The 18,941-nt window shown below is 44.0% G+C and overlaps 1 protein-coding gene across 3 annotated transcripts in view; it reads left to right on the forward strand.

Annotated features, from left to right (window-relative positions):
• The first annotated feature begins 2,986 nt into the window (after positions 1 to 2,986).
• Scaf8 (SR-related CTD associated factor 8) overlaps positions 2,987 to 18,941 on the forward strand; it is a 129,934-nt gene continuing 113,979 nt past the window's right edge. For 2 of the 3 annotated variants that reach the window (XM_051164098.1, XM_051164100.1), the window contains exons 1-2: positions 3,379 to 3,478; positions 9,125 to 9,187. In XM_051164098.1, the coding sequence (XP_051020055.1) occupies positions 3,449 to 3,478; positions 9,125 to 9,187 (93 nt within the window). In that variant the 5' untranslated portion in view covers positions 3,379 to 3,448. Of the gene's footprint in view, positions 3,110 to 3,378; positions 3,479 to 9,124; positions 9,188 to 18,941 lie in introns of those variants that run through there. The other variant, XM_051164101.1, reaches the window with a different exon arrangement.

Consider the following 18,941-nt stretch of genomic DNA (forward strand, 5'->3'; position numbering starts at 1 on the left):
TTAGTATCTTGGAGGTATTCTGTGTAGTTATTTCCTCCAACTAAGCCGGAGCATCCCAATGTGATAGGCAACAACCATACTTTTCTCAGTGGTGCCATCCACATCTCAAGTGCACAGCAGTCTCATGAGGACTAAGCTACTGAATCATAGAACGTTCCACTGATTCCAGAGTTTTATATTGTGGGTGCTGCTGTTGTGACTCTGACCTGGTTTTGGCTGATTGTATCCTTAGTAATGGCCAGAAGTGACTTAGTTCTAGGGAACAGGCCAGTGATAACCATGTCCAAAGGAGAATGCCATAGACTCTGGGGCGTGTAGTGATTCCAGTGACTCTAACCCATTGTTCCCTTATTAACTTTTCAGACTGTGAGTTGATGGTCTTCATTTGGGGTGACGGTCCATTTGCTGTTGGAGTGATGGTTTTGTGCACCGTGTATTCAAATGCTGATGTGAGTACCTAGAGATTTTAGTATAGGCCAGACTTAGCCTTTTGTTTGTTTTTGGAGACAGGGTTTCTCTGTGTAGCCGGGGCTGACCTAGACTTAACTTTGGAGACCAGGCTGGCCTCGAACTCACATCAATTCACCTGCCTCTGCCTGTCTCTGCAGTGCTGGGACTAAAGGTGTGCACCACCACACCCCACTGGCATTGTTGTTTTTTATGAAGCAGCTTCTGTCTCAATGTTTTGTAAACATTGTGCTTCATCACCTTCTGATTGGTTAAACAAAGAGCTGAGCAGCCAATAGCTGGGCAGGAGAGGAAAAGGCGGGACTTCAAGGCCCAGGGAGGGAGAGGGTCTCAGGTGAGGATGAGAGGCATTGGGCTGGGCCAATTCAAAGTCCTGGATGGGGCCTGAGAGGCATCTCTGATAGTCAGCCTGCCAGTTTGCACACCTACACCACCAGGGCAAGCTCTCAGGCCCTGCCCGGCTGGCCCATCCAAAGCCACAGCCATCAAGGGGCAGAGCCAGTTCTCCCACTCTCATGACTCCTGGGCCAGCTCTAGTCTGCCCTATGTGGAGAGGGACATAGGAGGGGAGGAGGGCATCACTCCCTCATTTGGGTGGCTCATGCCTTTAATCCCAGCATTTGGGAGTCAGAAGCTGGTCAGTCTTTGAGTTTGAGGTCAGCCTGATCTTCAGAGTGAGTTCCAGGACAGCCAGGGCTACCTAGAGAAATCCTGTTTCCAAAAACAACCCTCCTCACACCCAAACACTGTGCACAGGAAATTTTTATGCTTAAGCAGGCTCACACCGGCTTTTTTTTTTTTTTTTTAATTGGGAATTACAATCCTTACTTGAAGTCTGTACATAAAAATACACAGATACAATGGGGCATGAGTGCAGAAGCTTTTACACTCTGGAGGTGTAGCTGTGCACAAACCTTGTAAATGGTCCAGAACCCAAGATTCTTTTAAGTTTTTCCTTCACCCTTGCTTTATTGTCTCATCTGTTGAGCACGAGGCTCCCCCCTACCCTCTTCCCTTCAAAGTCCCGTGGTATTTTCCTGGATGTGGAATCCTTCTTAAATTGCATTGCTCAGCACCTTAACTGGTTTGGCTCCGTGGTTTATACCGCATTTTAATAGCTTGACCTGTGTAGCCCGGTCATACTTGTTCGATGTGTGACCTAGTGAATATGGCCTAACGTGGGAACTCTTGCGACCACCTGGCTTGTATAGGGCCGAATGTGAACCTCAAGTGCCAGCACGGCATGGTCAGAGACCTTTTGAAGGATCCAAAACCAACCAACCAATGAACCATGAACAGCCCACAGCTAAGGGGAGGAGGCACATACAAGTCTCTCAGGTAGGCAAATGCTATCTGTTGCCAACCTTGTGGAAGAGCGGCATGTGCTGGGGGTAGCAGGGCCTTCACACCACTTGGGGACTTTAGCGCTATGTCCAAAATAGATCATTTTGGCCACTGTCGAGAAAAATGCAAGCTGCGTGGTGACAGCGGCTCCTGAGCACTGGAGGCAGTGGAGCTGTTGGTCTGCACTTGAGATGGCAGGTGAAAAAAAAGGGGAGCGGGACTCGAAAAAAAAGGGGAGCGGGACTCGAAAAAAAAGGGGAGCGGGACTCTAAAAAACGTCAGGGAGGAACTCGCCTTGTGTTTCACAGGGCTCTGGTCAGAGGAGATGCTTTAGAGCAGCTCTCTTCTCCCCCCCCCTTCCCTTCCCCCCTGTTCCTTTTGCATGAATTCGGGAAGAGCGATGGCAAACGACTTTCAAGCAAAGGTGGCAGCATGTGTGGGAACGTTCGGTGGGAACAGCACCCCCCCTACCCCGTCTAACTTCAAGTAAGCACGAAGGCGCTTCACCAGTAGCACGCCTCCATCCTAGAATCCGCAAGCATCCTCTGCTCCGATCATCTGGGCCAGAATTCCTTGACAATAACCTGCTTCTTTAAAAAAATAAATAAATAAATAAAAACGGGTGGCGTTTCCACGTCCCAACGCGGCGTTCTGGGTTCCTTCCCGCCTCCGAGGTGCTCGGGCCGGGTTGGCACAGCCCGCATTTCCCGCAGGGCTGCTGCTCGCGTCCCGAGCAGGCTTTTGTGTGGAGGGTTTGCTCCCCGCCGCCAGCACGCTCTCCCGGGCACACGGCGGCGACGAGGACTCTTAACACCCACTAAAGTTCCCAAAGGCACCCTAACCCCGCGGCCGACGCCATCCCACTGGGGAACGGCAACCGAGAGGCTGTGGTTTCCTGCATTCGGTCTCTCTGCCTCTCCCCCCCGCCCTCCCCCCGCCCTTTGAGGTTCTCCACAGAGCAGCGCTCATCCGCGGGACCCGCCACCCCGAGTTCCGCCGTCCCCGCCGCAGCGCTCGCTCCCGAGGTCGGGGACGCGGGCCGCCCGGTGCCGGGTCCCGCTCCCGCCGCAGCGATCCCGACCGCTCTGGCCGGCGCCGTCTCGATGGTCTGGCGCCTCCTCGGGCCTCGCGCGGCCCGGTCGCCAGGGGGCGCGCTGTCCGGCGCCGCCGACTCGGAGTGCGCGGCCCGACCGCGGTGGTCGGCCATATTGGATGCCGCAGCCGCCGCGGTCAGCGCTTCCTCCTGTGTCTTCGCTGTGCGCTGCAGGTTCCCGCGGGCCTAGGCGGCGGGGAGGTGACACAGGAGCCCGTGGGAGGAAGAGGAAGGAGGAGAAGGGGGTGGAGAGTGGAGGGGACCGGAGCCTGAGTGTGGAGGCCGCGGCCGAGCGGGGCGGAGAAGCAAGAGAAGGCGCCGCGCCAGCCCCTCCCCCGCCGCCGACCCGCCCCGGCGGCCTCCGTCCTGCTCGCTGCGCCCGCCCCGCGGCCATGCCGGGGCCTCGCCGGCGCTGAGGAGCGTCGCCAGCTCCGCCGTGCTCCGCGGCCTCCCGGGCCCGCCGCCCGCCCGCCCTCCCGCACGCAACGCGCCGGCCGCCGCCTCTTCCTTCGCCGGCCCGCGGGGCCTCTCTGCGCAGACAACATGGAGGCCGTGAAGACCTTCAACAGCGAGGTGCGTACCGCAGCCCGGCCCTCCCGCCAGGCCGGGGCCCCCGGGCTCGCGTGTCGAGCAAGGGCGCGCGCCGCAGCGTCCCCCCCCACCCACGGGTGGGGCGACGGCGCGGCCGTGGGGGGCGGTCGCGGGGGTTGTGGGGGGGAGAAAGGGAACGGCCCGCGCCCCCCTCCCCGGGCGGGGCAGGGCTGGGGGGAGGGCCGGAGGGCGGCCGGGTTCCCGGGGCGGCCGCGCCACGCTCGCGGGTGGGTTCCACCGAGGCCTGGCCCGCCCACCCGCAGCCCGTTGCTTTTTGCAGGGTCTGAACTGTTGGCAGGACATCACTCCGCAGGTCCTCCCCGGTGACTGAGGAAGCTGACACACGGGTGCGGGGCCCTGGAGAGGACCCACGGGGTGGTGCTCCGTGGTCACGTTACACGTAGTGTTTATTATTGAGGTTCTGTTGACTAGGTGACTTGCCAGCCAGGGATCTAGCTAATTGGATGGTTGGTAGGGAGGCAACATTATTCTGCGATTTTTTTTTTTTATTAAATTTTTAATGCCCCTTCCCTCCTTTTATTTTTTATTTATTTAGTTTTCTATTTCTACTTGCCTTTCTGATTTTCAGTCAGGGAAAAAGACATAATTGCTAGGGAGACATTGTGCACCCAGGAGAGAAGACGATGGGAGAATCATTTGCCATGGGCTCATTCACGAGTCAGGCCAAGCAGATTTTTCTTTCTTTTTTCTTATTTAAGTGCAGGTGTCCACTGTTCACTGTTTGCTGAATTTGCCGATCTAATTGGAAGATAGGCTTCGAAAAAATAAATTCAATTTCTTTTTAGGGAATATTATCAAGTCGAACATTAAATGTAGCAAATACCGATTCAGTCAGCATTATCCTTGTCCTCTTTGTACCGCTTAGGAAATATTTAAATGTATGCTGACTAATTAGCATACTTTTCAGAACTTTTGATTTGGAAGTTCTAATGCTCTACTTGGTAATTTGACTATTAATATGAATACATTTGTTTTTAAAATAGCATTTGTGGATGTCCAAATGGGACAGTGCTTTTAAATGCCTTTCTGCAATTTTTGTTTTGTTTTGTTTAAGGTAGCATCGAGAGATGCTGCAAAAGGCTTAAAAGTTAAAGTTCATGCCACTTGTATATGCATATTACTTGAAATAGTGGTGAACTTCCTGATATTGAGGGCAATGCATTTGAAAATCTTGTGAATTTATAACTGATAATATGGACAGTTATCCCCTTGTTTAAAACTTAATACTCCCTCCTAACGATGTATTTTTAGCATATAGAATAAAAGGAATTCAGTGATACTGTAATTAGCCATTTTTAATATTTTGTAACCATGTAGGAAAACAGACTCTTCACTTTCTTTCTTTCTTTTTTTTTCTGCAAACAGCACCATAACTTAAGTTCTTTAGTTACAGAAAAACATCCCATCTAACCCAGGACTCTTGGGACATGCGTTTGATGCCAGTACTCAGAGGGGCAGATGGATTTCTGAGAGTTCAGGGCCAGCTTGGTCTACTTATGGAGTTCCAGGACAGCCAGGGATATAACAGATCCTCTCTCAAAACAAAAAACCCCTCCTCTCTCCTATTTCTAAATTACTGATCTAACCCCCTTCCATCATGGTGAATTTCTCTCTTTGTTTATAAGATCCCTTATGTGTCTGCCGTCCTCTCTCCACAATGATAGGTGAAAACAAGTGTTAGTTCTCTGAGGCCACCGGAGCCGTGTGGAGAAGGAATGGTGGTGGACTGAGAGGCCTGCTGGTCACACCCCTATTTGGGTGTGCTACCTCTTGTTTTGTGTCCACTGGAGCAGAGTGTTGAGGTCCAGTTTGAGTGTGCAGCACCCCTGTCCAGTTCCTTCCTTTCCCCCAACGATCTCAGACAACTTAAGTCTTTTCCTTTCTATCTTGATATGATGTAAACTTCATTTTAAAGTGGGGCTAAGAGGATGGACTTGGAGTTGAGGCTGGAAATTGAACGTAGGGCCTGTTACACACTAGGCAAGGATTCTCCCGCCTACTACAGTGTCACAGCCCTCTTGCTATTTTGAGAGAAGTCCTCACTTAGCTTACCTAGGCTGTTAACACTTGAGCTCACTCTGTAGTCCAGACAGGACTTGTATTTATTCCGTGGGTCTCCTGCCTCAGCTTCTCTGAAAGGAGCATTATATAGGCTTGCACCAGACTTGGTCCTGTATACTTTTGTTTAAGCACAAAATGCATAGCCTTGCTAATTTAGAAAAGATGAAATTGATTATAACATTCTGCATTTGCGGCTGCTGTGGTGCATGTTTTGTTACTGCAGTTGAGCGCTGGAGCAGCTCATTCATTACTGTTGTGTTCAGTTGCGTTTTGCAAAGTACAGAAAATGAGGAGTCTGAATTACAGGCTTGGGAGGAAGTCACGTTTTCAAGTGCTGACAGTGAATTGGCTTAAGGCATCACAGTTTAGCTCATGGTAATCATAACTATTGTTAGTATTGTTGAGACAAGGTCTTGCTGTTGTTTCAGCTTCCCAAGGGCCGGGATTGCAGGTGTGCGGCACCTCACTCCTGGCTCCTCAAAGGATTGTTATTATGCTTGTTAGCAATACATCTTTAAACCTTCAAATGCTTAAAATATGGAGTTGGGTGTCCTGGTACACACATGTAATTCTAGCACCTAGGAGGTTGAGACAGGACAGTTGCTCTGAATTTCTGCTAAGTGTTCTGTTTAGCAGAAAACATTAGCTTGGAAATTACATGCTAGAGATTGTGAACCTGAGAATACATCTTTCTTTGTTTAAAAATCCGTAAAATTTCAGTCTTGAGTCATCTCCTTATCAACTTCCTTCTAATTTCTCAAAGGAGTTCTCTGTCTTTCACCACTCTATTAGAGATTACTATTTTGAAGATATCGTCATTATCCAGAGTTGAATGAGAGGTAATCCCACGGCCGTTGATAATTCTGATACAGTGAGAGAAAGTTTGTCCTTAATTCAGAAGACTTCCTCAGGATGAAAGCTTGAGTGGAGCAGCTAAAGTAAACATGGAGTTAGTCATCATGAGGTACTTGCTGCTGTTCCAAGCAGGCACTTCTTAGAGTGACTTGGAGTCCTCTGTAGTGCAAAGGGCAGCCTAACTTGTGGACTTGGAGTCTTCCTTGGTAGCATCTTCTCATGAGCTGCTGTCCATGCTCTGCTCAGCTGTGCCTGGAGGCCATGCCAATAGGGCTCCTTCTCTCTCTCAGGCAGTGGCTTTACATGATACGATGCCTTCTTTAGGAAATTTCAGTGCAATTGGAGAAGAAATTTTAAAACTCACTCTTTTTAAGGTAAAGAGTGTAAGAGTGAGTTAACAGTGGTTATGCCTGGACAAAATCAGAGGAGATGAATTTTACTTGGGTATTGGAGTCATTTAAGAGTTTTAAAAAATCCCTAATATATTTTGCACACATCAAAAAATTAAAAGTAAATCTTTAACATAATAAAACTGGTAGGTTGTTCTTATAGCTGATTACATTAGTGTAGACCACTTGCCCGTGAGATGCTTCATTTCTCTCGCTAGGCTGAGTATAAGGTCGGATGGGGTTTACGGGTTTAAGATATACTAGAAAATTCGTTGCAGTTTAATTCTCGGATTTGCCTCACTTTCTACATTCTGAAAAGGTTCTTCTATCATCTTTCTAAAAACTGGCGAATCTGTTTCTGAGATAGAATACTGGTAGTCTTGGCCGCCCTGGAGCTCTGTGTAGAGGAGGCTAGTCTAGAATTTGGAGCAATCCTCTTGCCTCTGGCCCTGGCTGTCCTGGTTAGAGTACCTACATCTGTGGAGGTTTGTCCTTGGCATCCTTGCGTTGGTTGGATGGCTGATTCTGAACCATTCCAGGGCACACACACGTTCAAGAGTCACTCTGCTGCCCAGGGTACCTTCTTGTTCTACATTGCACTTCCAGTGTCGTATCCGGAGTGGGCGATTTGTATAAGTACAGAACTTCTTAGAACCTTCCCATCAATAACTAGTAGCCAGGGTTGGTTGAGACAAATGAAAAGGAAGAACAACGTGCGAAGTTTGTTTTGGGTTTGTAAATTTTTGCTTTATGGCTCAGGAAAAATATTTATGGGAAGCATTTGTAGAACATTTCTCTTTGATTTTCATCTTTCAGGGCTGTGTCACCCTTTTCTCTTGTTTTGTTTTGAAAGGGAACTTTGGTTAATAGTATCAGGCTGTATTTTTCTTCCTACGTTGTTGAAGATTACTTAAAGGTGGAACATACTGAGCGCTTTAAATTAAGGAAGACCCTCTTTCCGGGCCAGTGGTATAGATTGCTCCTGACTTTGTGCTGCTGGTATTTGGGGCTGCATAACTCTTTGCTATGAGGAACACTCGGAGTGTAGGTTAAAAGCATCCCTGCTTTCACACAGTAGATGCTGTGTAGCACCCTCCTGGTTGGTGGCATCCACCTCTGTGTTTAGGCATTATCAGTTATCCCTTAAGAGAGGAGTAACATAATCTTGATTGGAAATCATGGATTTAGGTCTCATTAAACAGTCTTACAGGACTTTGGTCTTTGCCTCCTAATGAGGACTCGACTCTACATCATAAGCACTGATAAAACCAAATTAAGGCGTAGGAGTGGGCTAGGAAGTGTACCCACTGTGGGTCAAGAAGTAGCACAGGCTTTGCCATTACCTATTTTATTAAGAGTGACAAATAGACTGCTTATGTTCTTTATAGACTTTAAAGTGCTTAGTCTTCCCAGGTTACGAGCTCACTAAGGACAGTGACAGCATTGCATGGCACTTCATTAGAATATAGTGTAGAGCCCAGTGAGTGACTGAGTGACGGTTCACTAGGGGCCTGGTGATGGTAGCTAACATTTCTGGACATGTGCTTTTAAGTGATTTTCTTTTCTTTAACTTGGGTATTTTGTTAATGGGAAGAGTCTTTGACTAGTTGAATACAGTTATGCTTATGAGGATGGAGTATGCCTAAACATTGCTTTAAAGGTAATTCGTAGGGCATTGTATAAATGTAGTTTAGGAGAAACATTTTAAGTCAGAACTCTTAATTTTTGTTTTAATTTTCATTAAATATGGGTTTCAGATAGGGCAGACACAAGTTTATGTTGGGCAGTAATTGTGTTCAAGCTGTTTTGGATTTACTGCTTTAAAATGAGTATACAATAAGTTCTTTTCTTACCCACAGCAGTGCACGTTTAGACTATTAGAGTGACTCAGATTGAATAGATTTTGATACTGCATGATTTGAGTGTATATAATTTCAACCTGCCACTATTGAAATCCATACATTATTAAACCATGGCGTTCTAGACTAGCATTAAATTTGCTAGAGTAATTCTGTTGATATTTAAGAGACTTGTATATCTCCACTCACCTGCACAGTTATATTTTATGATCATTTGCAATAGGTAATTTAGAGTTAATGTTGACTTTATTACTTCCATATGTGATTTCAGATACCACTTTCTAGGGCCAGACTTGCTGTTAATGGACAGTTTTTTAACTCATAGTAGTATGACAAAATGTGAGCAACCGTGACCTTGAACACTGGCTGAGCTCACAGTCTTGAGTGAGCTCGTGTTGTCTGTTCTTGTTTTCTCAATGTCTTTCTCTACTCCTCTCTCTCAGGATTGTGCCTCTTCTCCTGCTTGTACAGACTGCTGTTCCAGCAGCATGGACACAAGAAGCATAGTAAGATGACTATGACCCACCTAAGGCAGGCTCTCTGGGAAATGCAGGGTTATGTCTTGGTAGTGAAATTCTGTATTGCTTGTACGGTAGTACTTGGGGAGCAGATGGAGTTTGCCACTTGCAACATGTTAGTAATCTTATAATGATCATATAGGAAGTAAAACTTAATTGTTTTATAACAAATATTGGTATTTTTTCAAAAATGGGGAAGGAAAAGTTACTGGGCTTAACAGTGACATATGTCATGTTTGAATTTGCTTGCATTCTGTTCTACATAATTTCACTACATTTTTGATAACATAATTTGAATTAATAATCAGCTACTTACAGACCTCATAATTTAATGTTTGCAAATAAATGAGTGAGGTGTGGAGAGGTATGCTATAGGTGTGGAGAAACAAACTAGGTGAGATTTGATGTTTCTTACTAGAGGAGTGAAGTATGGCTCAGATGTGTGCGTATAAAGAAGTCAGGGCTGGAGCAATGTCTGTAGCCTGTGCCTGCTTACAAGATCTGTCTCAAGGATGGCAGCCATGCTGTTTGCTCTTTGTGAGTCAGGTTATGCTCTTGTTTCATCTCCATCATTCTACATCATAAGTACTGACAAAACCAAATTAAGATGCAGGAATGGGCTAGTAAGCGTCAGGCTTTGCCATTGCCTATTTTATGAAGAGTGACAGATAGACTGCTTATGTTCGTTATAGACAGCCCTAACTGATAGGGAGTGCATAGCAAGAAAGCTTTTGAAATCTGCAACTTAAGTGATTTGTCACTTTTATAGGTTGATTTGAAAGGTCTAGGGTTTCACTATTTGATCCTGTTGTTAGTTTCCTACAGAATGCTCACTATACACCAGGAAAATGTCTATCTTCGTGAATACAGCGATGAATGAGGCGAACAGAAGGCCATTGTCTCCCCTTGGGTTATGTTCTTGTTGCCCTTCTTTCCTCAGCCCTTGGTTCCAGCATTCTTCCTCGAGCTGGGATCTGTTGGAACTCTTCTCTCCAGGCCCAGTTCTGCTGGCTGCTCAGTCCAAGTGTCCTCTCCCTGAGCCAGGACACCTCCTCCTGTAGTGCTCACAGTGGACTAAGTAGGGAGATGGCAGGCTTCCCAGGCAGTACTGTTGAATTTTTTTTTTTTTTGGTTTTTCGAGACAGGGTTTCTCTGTGTAGCCTTGCCTGTCCTGGACTCACTTTGTAGGCCAGGCTGGCCTCGAACTCACAGCGATCCGCCTGCCTCTGCCTCCCGAGTGCTGGGATTAAAGGCGTGCACCACCACGCCCGGCATTAGTACTGTTGAATTTTATCCTAAAACTTTTTGTTCTTTTTCTTTTGGGGAGTGGGGCAGTGTTTTGAAGTAGGGTCTCTCTGTGTAGCTCTGGCTTTCCTGGACTCAATCTGTAGACCAGGCTGGCCTCGAACTCAAAGTGATCCACCTGCCTCTGCCTCCCAAGTGCTGGGATTAAAGGCTTGCACTACCACGCCCAGCTAAACTTTTCATTTTTTTAGAATCACAAGTATCATGCATAAGATGCAGCTCTAAGGGTCACTCCACCTGCAACTGAGATAGTCACTGCGTGTGTGGCTTCTGTTAACTTGCAACGAAAAGTCTTAAGTTTTGGAAAAGTAACAGATACAATTTTTATTTAAAATCTTTTCCTTGGTCTAAGCATGGAAAAAACTTGGTACCTTTGTTTTAACACGTTCTGATTTGGGTGTGTTCCTTAGAGCTCCTAAAACAGTTGAAGGCAGACATATTAGTGTATGCAGCCTGCGGGTGATGCAGACTCCTCATAGTGAGGCTGTGAAGGTTGCTCCAAACTGGCTTATGGCTTTCTTTCATTCAGTAAGTTTGTCTTGATGTCATAAAGTTGACACATTGTTTGAATTAATCAAAGTAATTCAAGTATTAGTAAACAACCCTCTCCTAAGTTTTTATTTGTTTCTGTGGACTGAGCCTAGTGCCTCGGGTATGGTAACCTCCTTATCACTAAGCTCCGTTGTTAACCACCAAGTAATTTTTAAAAAAATCTTTCCTCTTTTTAACATAAATCTTGAATTCAAATAAAATTTCTGCAGACAAAACCGTTTATATATTGAATTATCTTTGTAATAGCTGTTCACTTTGATGGAAAATATCTAGCGTACATTTTTTTTAGTACTTCTATAAAAATGAGTGACTTTTATATAAGTCCTCCCTGGATGTCCAGGGGACGGCACCCTCTCTATCCTTGCAGATACCCAAGTTCTTAGATGTTCAGGTCTCTTATAGAAAAAGGCATGTGATTTGCATGTAACCTATTCACAGGCTTCTATACATTGGTAGTTATCTCTCAGTTACTTCGGATGCAGACACTGTGTGAAGATTGGGTGCACCCGATTGTTTAGGGAATAAGAAAAAGTCAACACATATTCAGTACAGTTTTTTTTCTGGTTATGTTTGACTTGTGGTTGGGTGAACTCATGGATGCGGGAGCCACAGACACCGAGGGCCCTTTGTGTTTATTGTGTTAAAACTGTCCTCCTCCGAGACAGTTATCATGGTTCAGCCACGTGTTAGAACTTGTGAGCGGTTGAGTGGGTGGGTGCTGTAGGCATTGAACAGGAGCAGAAAGGTGAGATTTAGCCCTCTACAGATTTCCTTGCTTTTTGTCTTTTTCTTGCTTTTGTTTAAAAATTTTTAATGATGGAAACAAAAAGTAGACCTAAAAGTAAAGCTTTTAGAAAACCCTTTTTTTTTCTTGTCTTGTATTCTTCCTCAACTTTGACCTTGGCCTCCCACCTCCTCTTGTGTTTCAGAGCTGAGACTTTTTTTTTTTGGACAACAGTTTTGTCCAAGAAAATACATCCACAGAGTATCTTGTGGGCATGAGGTGATTGTAGTTACAAACGTTCACAAAGGACTTGATTGTTGATATCTTGATGATTTTATTCTTGCCCATGGTACCTGTCACTTTTTGAACATAGAATTGAGCAATTCCAGCTACTGGAGCGTGCCTGTTAGGGCTGACTGAGGTGCCATCATCAACGTTCTTCATGATGATGGCTTTGTGTCTGGAGTAGCATCTAGCCAGGATGACTAGCACTGCCTTCCTGGGTTTCATGAACTTGACCATTTCTGAAGAAAGACAAAGCACCTCTCAGAAATCTGTAAATCTGCAGGCCAGCCAGGTCAGGTCGTAGGCCTGTAACTTTAGATCCTTGGCTGCCACTAGGCCACTGCCCACAGGTTCTGCTCGACTCTGGTGAAGCTGAAGCTGCCAGAAGTGAGTCCAAACTCGCCAACAGCCTGACCCTAGGGCACTATAGTGGCAGATTGCAAGACCCTCTCCAGGCTTTTTCCTTGCCTTTTGTAAAGGAGGGCCAGTGATTAATCTTTCAGTAACTTAATTGGCATCGTGTCCGGATAATAGCTTTTACCTTTCTTAATTATTTGAAGCATCCTTGTAGAAAAATGGCACGAACAAAAGTTTAGGTGCAAACTTTACCCAGATTCTTTTTTTTTTTTTTTTTTAAAGTTTATTATTTTATGTGTCTGAGTGCTTCGCCTGTATGTATGTGCATTGAGTGGGTACCTGACAGACGAGAGTGCTGGATCCCCTGGGAGTAGAGTTAGGGATGGCTGTCAGACCTAGTGTGGTGCTGAAGATTGAGTCTTAGTCCTCTGCAAGAAGGACAGTGCTCTCAGCTGCCCAGCCATCTCTCCAGCGCCAGAGTCTTCGTGTTAAACACATTTGCTTTCTCTGTTTCTTTTCATAATACATGAACACAAACTTTTTTGTGAATATCTTGAGAGTAAGTTCCAATTCAGAGTGCCAGTTACCTCTGAAAAGCTGTTTATTTTCTTTTAAAAGTATAATTGCTTAATCAAAATACAGTATTCTGCTTTGAGAAGTTGACATTGATAAATTATTGTTGAAGGTCTTTTCCAAGTTTCATTGTATATTGTACTTACAGTCTTCCTTGTGGAATGATTTCTACACCACGCCTTAATGATTGTCTCACCTCCTTTAATTTGGAACAGTTACTCCTTTTTTCTATGAGCTTGAAGTGGCAGTGTTTGGTGACAGGGCAGTTTAGAACTCTCTCCATATTGACTTGTCTGCTCTGTAGTTTCATGTTATGTGTCTTTGGCAGGATCTGGGTGGTTAGCACGAATGATGGCTTTGGTTACAGGTTTCTTTGCTTTCTCTGCCTTTTTTTCTCTTATTGGAAAGCTCTTGATAAAAATATAAAAAATGTCGGGCTGGAGAGATGGCTCAGTGGTAAGAGCACTGACTGCCTTTCCAGAGGTCCTGAGTTCAATTCCTAGCAACCACATGGTGGCTCACAACCATCTATAATATGATCTAATGTGCACTGTATATATAATAAATAAACAAATCCTTAAAAAAATGTCACTCAAAATTTGCTCACTTGTTTTAGCATAGGTTCATTTCTTGCCTGGGTCAGTTAGTACTAATATAGTCACCAAGCTATTGTCTGCTATTGCCTGTATTTCTTTGCATCTATGAGAGCTTTCCTTTCTCTTAATTTATGTGTGAATATAATTGTGTGTATTGTTGCAAACTCATGGATTCTTTTTTATTCCTTAGCCTTTAAAAATCTTCCATGGCCAGTTTTAATTCTTCAAGCTGACCTTGGGCACTTTGACAAGTGCTAATCAGTTTTTGGAATATGACCTCCAACCATAAAATTATTTTTGTTGCCACTTCATAATTGTAATTTTGCTACTGTTATCAGTTATAATGTAAATATCTGATATGCGACCCCCAGGTTGGGAACTGACCTACAGTTTGCTTATAATTCACTCAGTCCTAACACACATAGAAATAGTTCCAGGGCTAATGCTTATTTCTGTGCATACTTGTACTAGCTCAGACTTAATATTTAATACTTGTTTTGTTTAGCCTGAGAACATACAATTAAAATATCAAATACAAAATTTATTGGTTAGGCTTTTTACCTCTTAAAAATTTATTTATTTATTTATTTATGTACAAGTGTTTTGTGTGCATATATGGCCCATGCCAGAAGAGAGCATCAGATCCCATTATAGATGGTTGTGACCACCATGTGGTTGCTGGGAATTGAACTCAGAACCTCTGGAAGAGCAGCCAGTGTCCTTAACTGCTGAACCATCTCTCCAGCCCCAATTTTGTCCTCTTTTAATGTATTCATTTGGAATATAACTAGGTTCTGTTTTTTTTTCTTGTATTTCATTTTTGCTTTTTTTTTTTTTTTTTTTTTTTTAAATTCAAGTCATTAAAGGTAAACTAGTTTTTATCATCTTTATTTTCTCTTTTTTTGAGACAGGATTTTTCTGTAGCTTTGGAAGCCCTGGAACTATGTAGAACAACAGGCTGGCCTCAAACTCAACATAGATTGCTTCCCTCCCAAGTACTGGCGTTAAAGGTGTACAGGCCACCTGGCCATTTTTAAGTTTTTCATAGCTTTAGTATCAGGATTGATTGTGACAACAAACCATTTATTTAGCATTCTTCAAAGTAGCATTGTAAAATTTAGAGAGTTAAGTGTTGAAACAACCATAGCTAGAAGGAAGGCTCTACTTGCCCCCCCCCCCCCCCCCCAGGGTTTTTCTGTGCAGTTTTTGCTGTCCTGGATTCACTTTGTAGATCAGGCTGGCCTCGAACTCACAGAGTTCGAGCCTCTGCCTCCCCTAGTGCTGGGATTACAGGGGTGCTCCACTGATGCCCAGCGGAAGGCCCTTTTTCAATAGTGTAGATTCTCTTGATAGCTATGAGAAAGTACATGTTGAGGGATGGTTACTTTCTCCTGAGTGGATCCATAGTCTGAGGAGTCGGCATATTTTTTCTGTAGCAATGCTTGAGGTCCACAAAGCTGAAGAGTGCTTACTGTATCCTAGTGACTGCATCAGCATTGCTATAGTACCAAGGTGAACAAGCAGCTTGGAGAGAGAAGTAACTTGGGGGATCGCATTCCTCAATAAGAGTAAAAATAATGTCCTTAAACTTGGCTTTTTTGCCGCAGTCTTGTGAATGGTGGAATTACAATGTGAACCACCACACCAAGCTCACAGTCTTACATGATTAAAACTTAAGTAGTGGCCGGTTATGGTGGTGTACATCTCTTAGCATTCGGAGGCAGAGGGAGCTGGATTCGGAGTTGGAGACTGGCTTGGTCTACATAGAGAGCTCCAAGACAGTCAGGACTACACAGACAAACCCTGTCCCCCCAAAATAAAAACAAACAAACTAACCCTCTTAGGTAGTATATTAGAAGGTCTATGAAAAAAATTAAAAATTTAAATTGCACTAGTGGCAGTTTATTAGGACTTTAGCATTAAGGCAGCTAGTATCCTTTATTGAGCATTTTATGTAATGTTACACAGTTCTTTTATGATCATGAAATTAAACTATTGGATTGTTAGAAATAAAGCTTACTCATTTGAGGGATTGTAGCCAATGCAGTCAGGGGATTTGCTGTCAGGAACCTTTTTAATAAATGAGTGATTCCCTTATCTTGGTCAATATACTGTTACTGCCACTTCTCAAACTAAGAAAAAGTAAAAAGTCTTATCTTTTTTTGGTTTTTCAAGACAAGGTTTCTCTGTGTTATCTTGGCTGTCCTGAACTCTAGACCAGGCTGGCCTTGACCTCACAGTAATCCACCTGCCTCTACCTCCTGAGTGCTGGGATTAAAGCCATCCTGCCCAGCCAGTCTAGTCTCTTCATTTCGATGCTACCACAGGACTAGAAAGGGGGATTGTTTAAGTCATGGGGAAGTTGTACGCTGAAGATTTTTATGTAACTACCTGTATACTTACATATTTTGCATTATCTTATGAAGAATGATTTTTACCCTTGATTTTATGATATGCTAGTTGAATACCATTGTGTTGTGTGTTTGTGGCTATAGGCATAATTGAAGTTTGTGGTTTTGATTTTGGCTCCCTTGTTTAGGTTTTTGCATGAACTTGACTTTCAAAAGATGCCATTCAGGAGATTTGAGGATGAGGGGTCATTCTTTATTCAGGATACATATGTACATGTAACCAAATTAGAACAAATTAATAGCTCCTTCCCCCACCTTGTTTCTTAGTCACATTTGTTTGTCTCTGTAGTCAGGCTGGAACTCAGCTGTCCTCCTGCATCAGCACCCCGTGCAGGAATTGTAGATTTGTGAACCACCATGCCTAGCTGCATTTACACATTTATATAATCCACTGTTCTCAGTTTTATGGAATGGGTTTTGTTGTTGTTCTTGCTGTTGTTATTAAGACAGGGTTTTACTGTGTTTTCTTAGGCTGCCCTGGAACTTGCTGTGTAGACCAGGTTGGCCTCAAACTCAAGAGATTCACTTGCCCCTGCCTTCTGAATGCTGGACTTAAAGCTATGTGTATTAGCACACCTGCCCAGGATGGATTTGTTTATCTTTTGCTTTGTTTTTGAGACAGGGTTTCTTTGTGTAGCCTTGGCTGTCCTGGACTTGCTTTGTAGACCAGGCTGGCCTGGAACTCACAGGGATCACAGGGATCCACCTGCCTCTGCCTCCCGAGTGCTGGGATTAAAGGCGTGTGCCACTGTGTCTGGCCAGGATGGATTTATTTTTAAATGTGGTTGCTGTCAAAGGAAGATGGGATAGAGTGTCAGTTGTGCAGGAGAGCTGTGGATTAGACAGGCACCCGAGAGGAGTGCCTAACCAGTCATCTCAGTGAATATGCTTGTGGTCTTCTTTCTTCTTCTTAGTTTTAGTTGATACATTGAAAAAGTAGAGAGAACAGCAGCTTTTAGCTACTTTTCAGACTTAGTTTGACATTTGAAATTTAATTTTATAAAGGATTTGGAAAGCTATAGAATTTGGTGTTAGGGGGCTGGAGCGATGGCTCAGTGGTTAAGAACACTGCCTCCTCTTCCAAAGGACCTGGGTTCAATTCCCAGCACCAACATGGCAGCTCATAACTGTCTGTAACTCTTAAGATCTGACACCCTCACACCAATGCACATACATTTAAAAAATTAAATAAAATATATAAAAAAAAAGAATTTGGTGTTAGAAAGGAAGCATAAAAGAAAGGCAGTTCTTAGGGTAAAACATGGAAATCTGTAGTACAATTTTGAATATTTTGTGTCTTGGAAAGTAGCTTGATATTTTTATATATTTTAGTAATAGGTAAAAGTTACAGAGATTTAGTTTAAAAGAATTTGCCAGATTATATTGTGCATAGTTTCCAAATTGGAGAACAGTTGAACAAGATTGTTTCACAATAGACAGAAAAATTTGGACTTTAGTATTGCAGTCTTTTGGATCAATATTAACTTTGGTCTGTATTACCAAGCTTTTTTATTGTTTTACCTACTAGCAAAGCTTTTAAGAAACTGAATTGTAAAACTGGGGGTGATGGCGCACTGATCCCTGTGAGTTCCAGGCCAGCCTGGTCTACAAAGCAAGTCCAGGACAGCCAAGGTTACACAGAGAAACCCTGTCTCCAAAAAAAAAAAAAAAAAAAAAAAAAAAAAAAAAAAAAAAAAAAGGAAAGGAAAGAAACTCAATCCTTAACAGTAATAAAAGATAGTTTTCACTAGGATCTGTAGCATGCTTGTTTCATATTCATGAATATGCCCACATGTCTTAGTTTGTGTTGTATTGCTGTGAAGAGGCACCCTGATGACCACAGCAACTCTTACAAAGGGCACATTAAATTTGGTCCAGCTTACAGTCGAGTTTAGTCCATGATTGTTCTGTTGTTTGTTTCGAGACAGGGTTTCTCTGTAGCCTTTGATTTGTGGACCAAGCTGACCTCAAACTCAGAGAGATCCACCTGTCTCTGCCTCCCTCCCAAGAGCTGAGATTAAACGTGAGCACTGTCATGGCCAGCTTAGTCCACTCATTATTGTTACTGCAGCAGGCAGGCTGATGTGGTACTGGTTCTACATCTGGATAGGCAGGCAGCAGAAGGAGACTGTCGGTCACACTGTGCCCTTGCCCCACAGTGACGGCTTCCTCCAGCAAGGTCACACCTACTTTAACGAGGCCATTCCTTCTAATAGTGCCATGCCCTATAGGCCTATGGGGGCCATTCTTTTTTACCACACATACTGAAAATACACATACGGAAAATTTTAACGGTGATTGAGTAAGATAAGAGTTCAGTGAATGATAGCTTTTTAATAATTTAAAAGTTCCATAGCATTTTCTGGCATGCTTTTGTTCAAACCCAAAGTATCATGCATCTTAGTTTTGGGAGAAAGTTCTATTTTAACATAATTTCAGCCAGTTTTTCTTAGAGAAAGGGACTCTCATTGTCAAGGATTTTGAGCCCTAAGGCCTTACTAAGGATTGCATATAATCATGTTTAGGTGAATTTTATTAAGTCATTTGATAAGTAAATTCACAAACTTGTAAGTTTTTGGTTAAATGTGTTTGGTTATAGGCTGACACCCTTGCTTTCACAGTATTGGCTTCCACAATCCGTCATCTTCCCGAGGGACGGACTCAGCTGTGTAGATTTACATGGTTGCTAGCTGGTAGGCTTGTTTTCTGTCTTTTTGTCTTTTGTTTATGGTTTTGTGGCATTTACTTAGTAATTTTTGTTATGTGTATGGGTGTTTGTTTGAGTGTAAGTCTGTGTATCAGTTGCATGTCAGGGGACTGTGGAGTTACAGCTGTGAGCTGCCATTTGAGTCCGGGAAATTGAACCTAGGTCCTTTGGAAGAGCTGCTAGTGCTCTTGCCAGCCTCATTTGTTCCTTTCCTCTCCTCTCTTCCCTCCCC

Source organism: Acomys russatus, chromosome 21, assembly GCF_903995435.1.
Source record: "Acomys russatus chromosome 21, mAcoRus1.1, whole genome shotgun sequence".
Taxonomy (NCBI): Eukaryota; Metazoa; Chordata; class Mammalia; order Rodentia; family Muridae; genus Acomys; species Acomys russatus.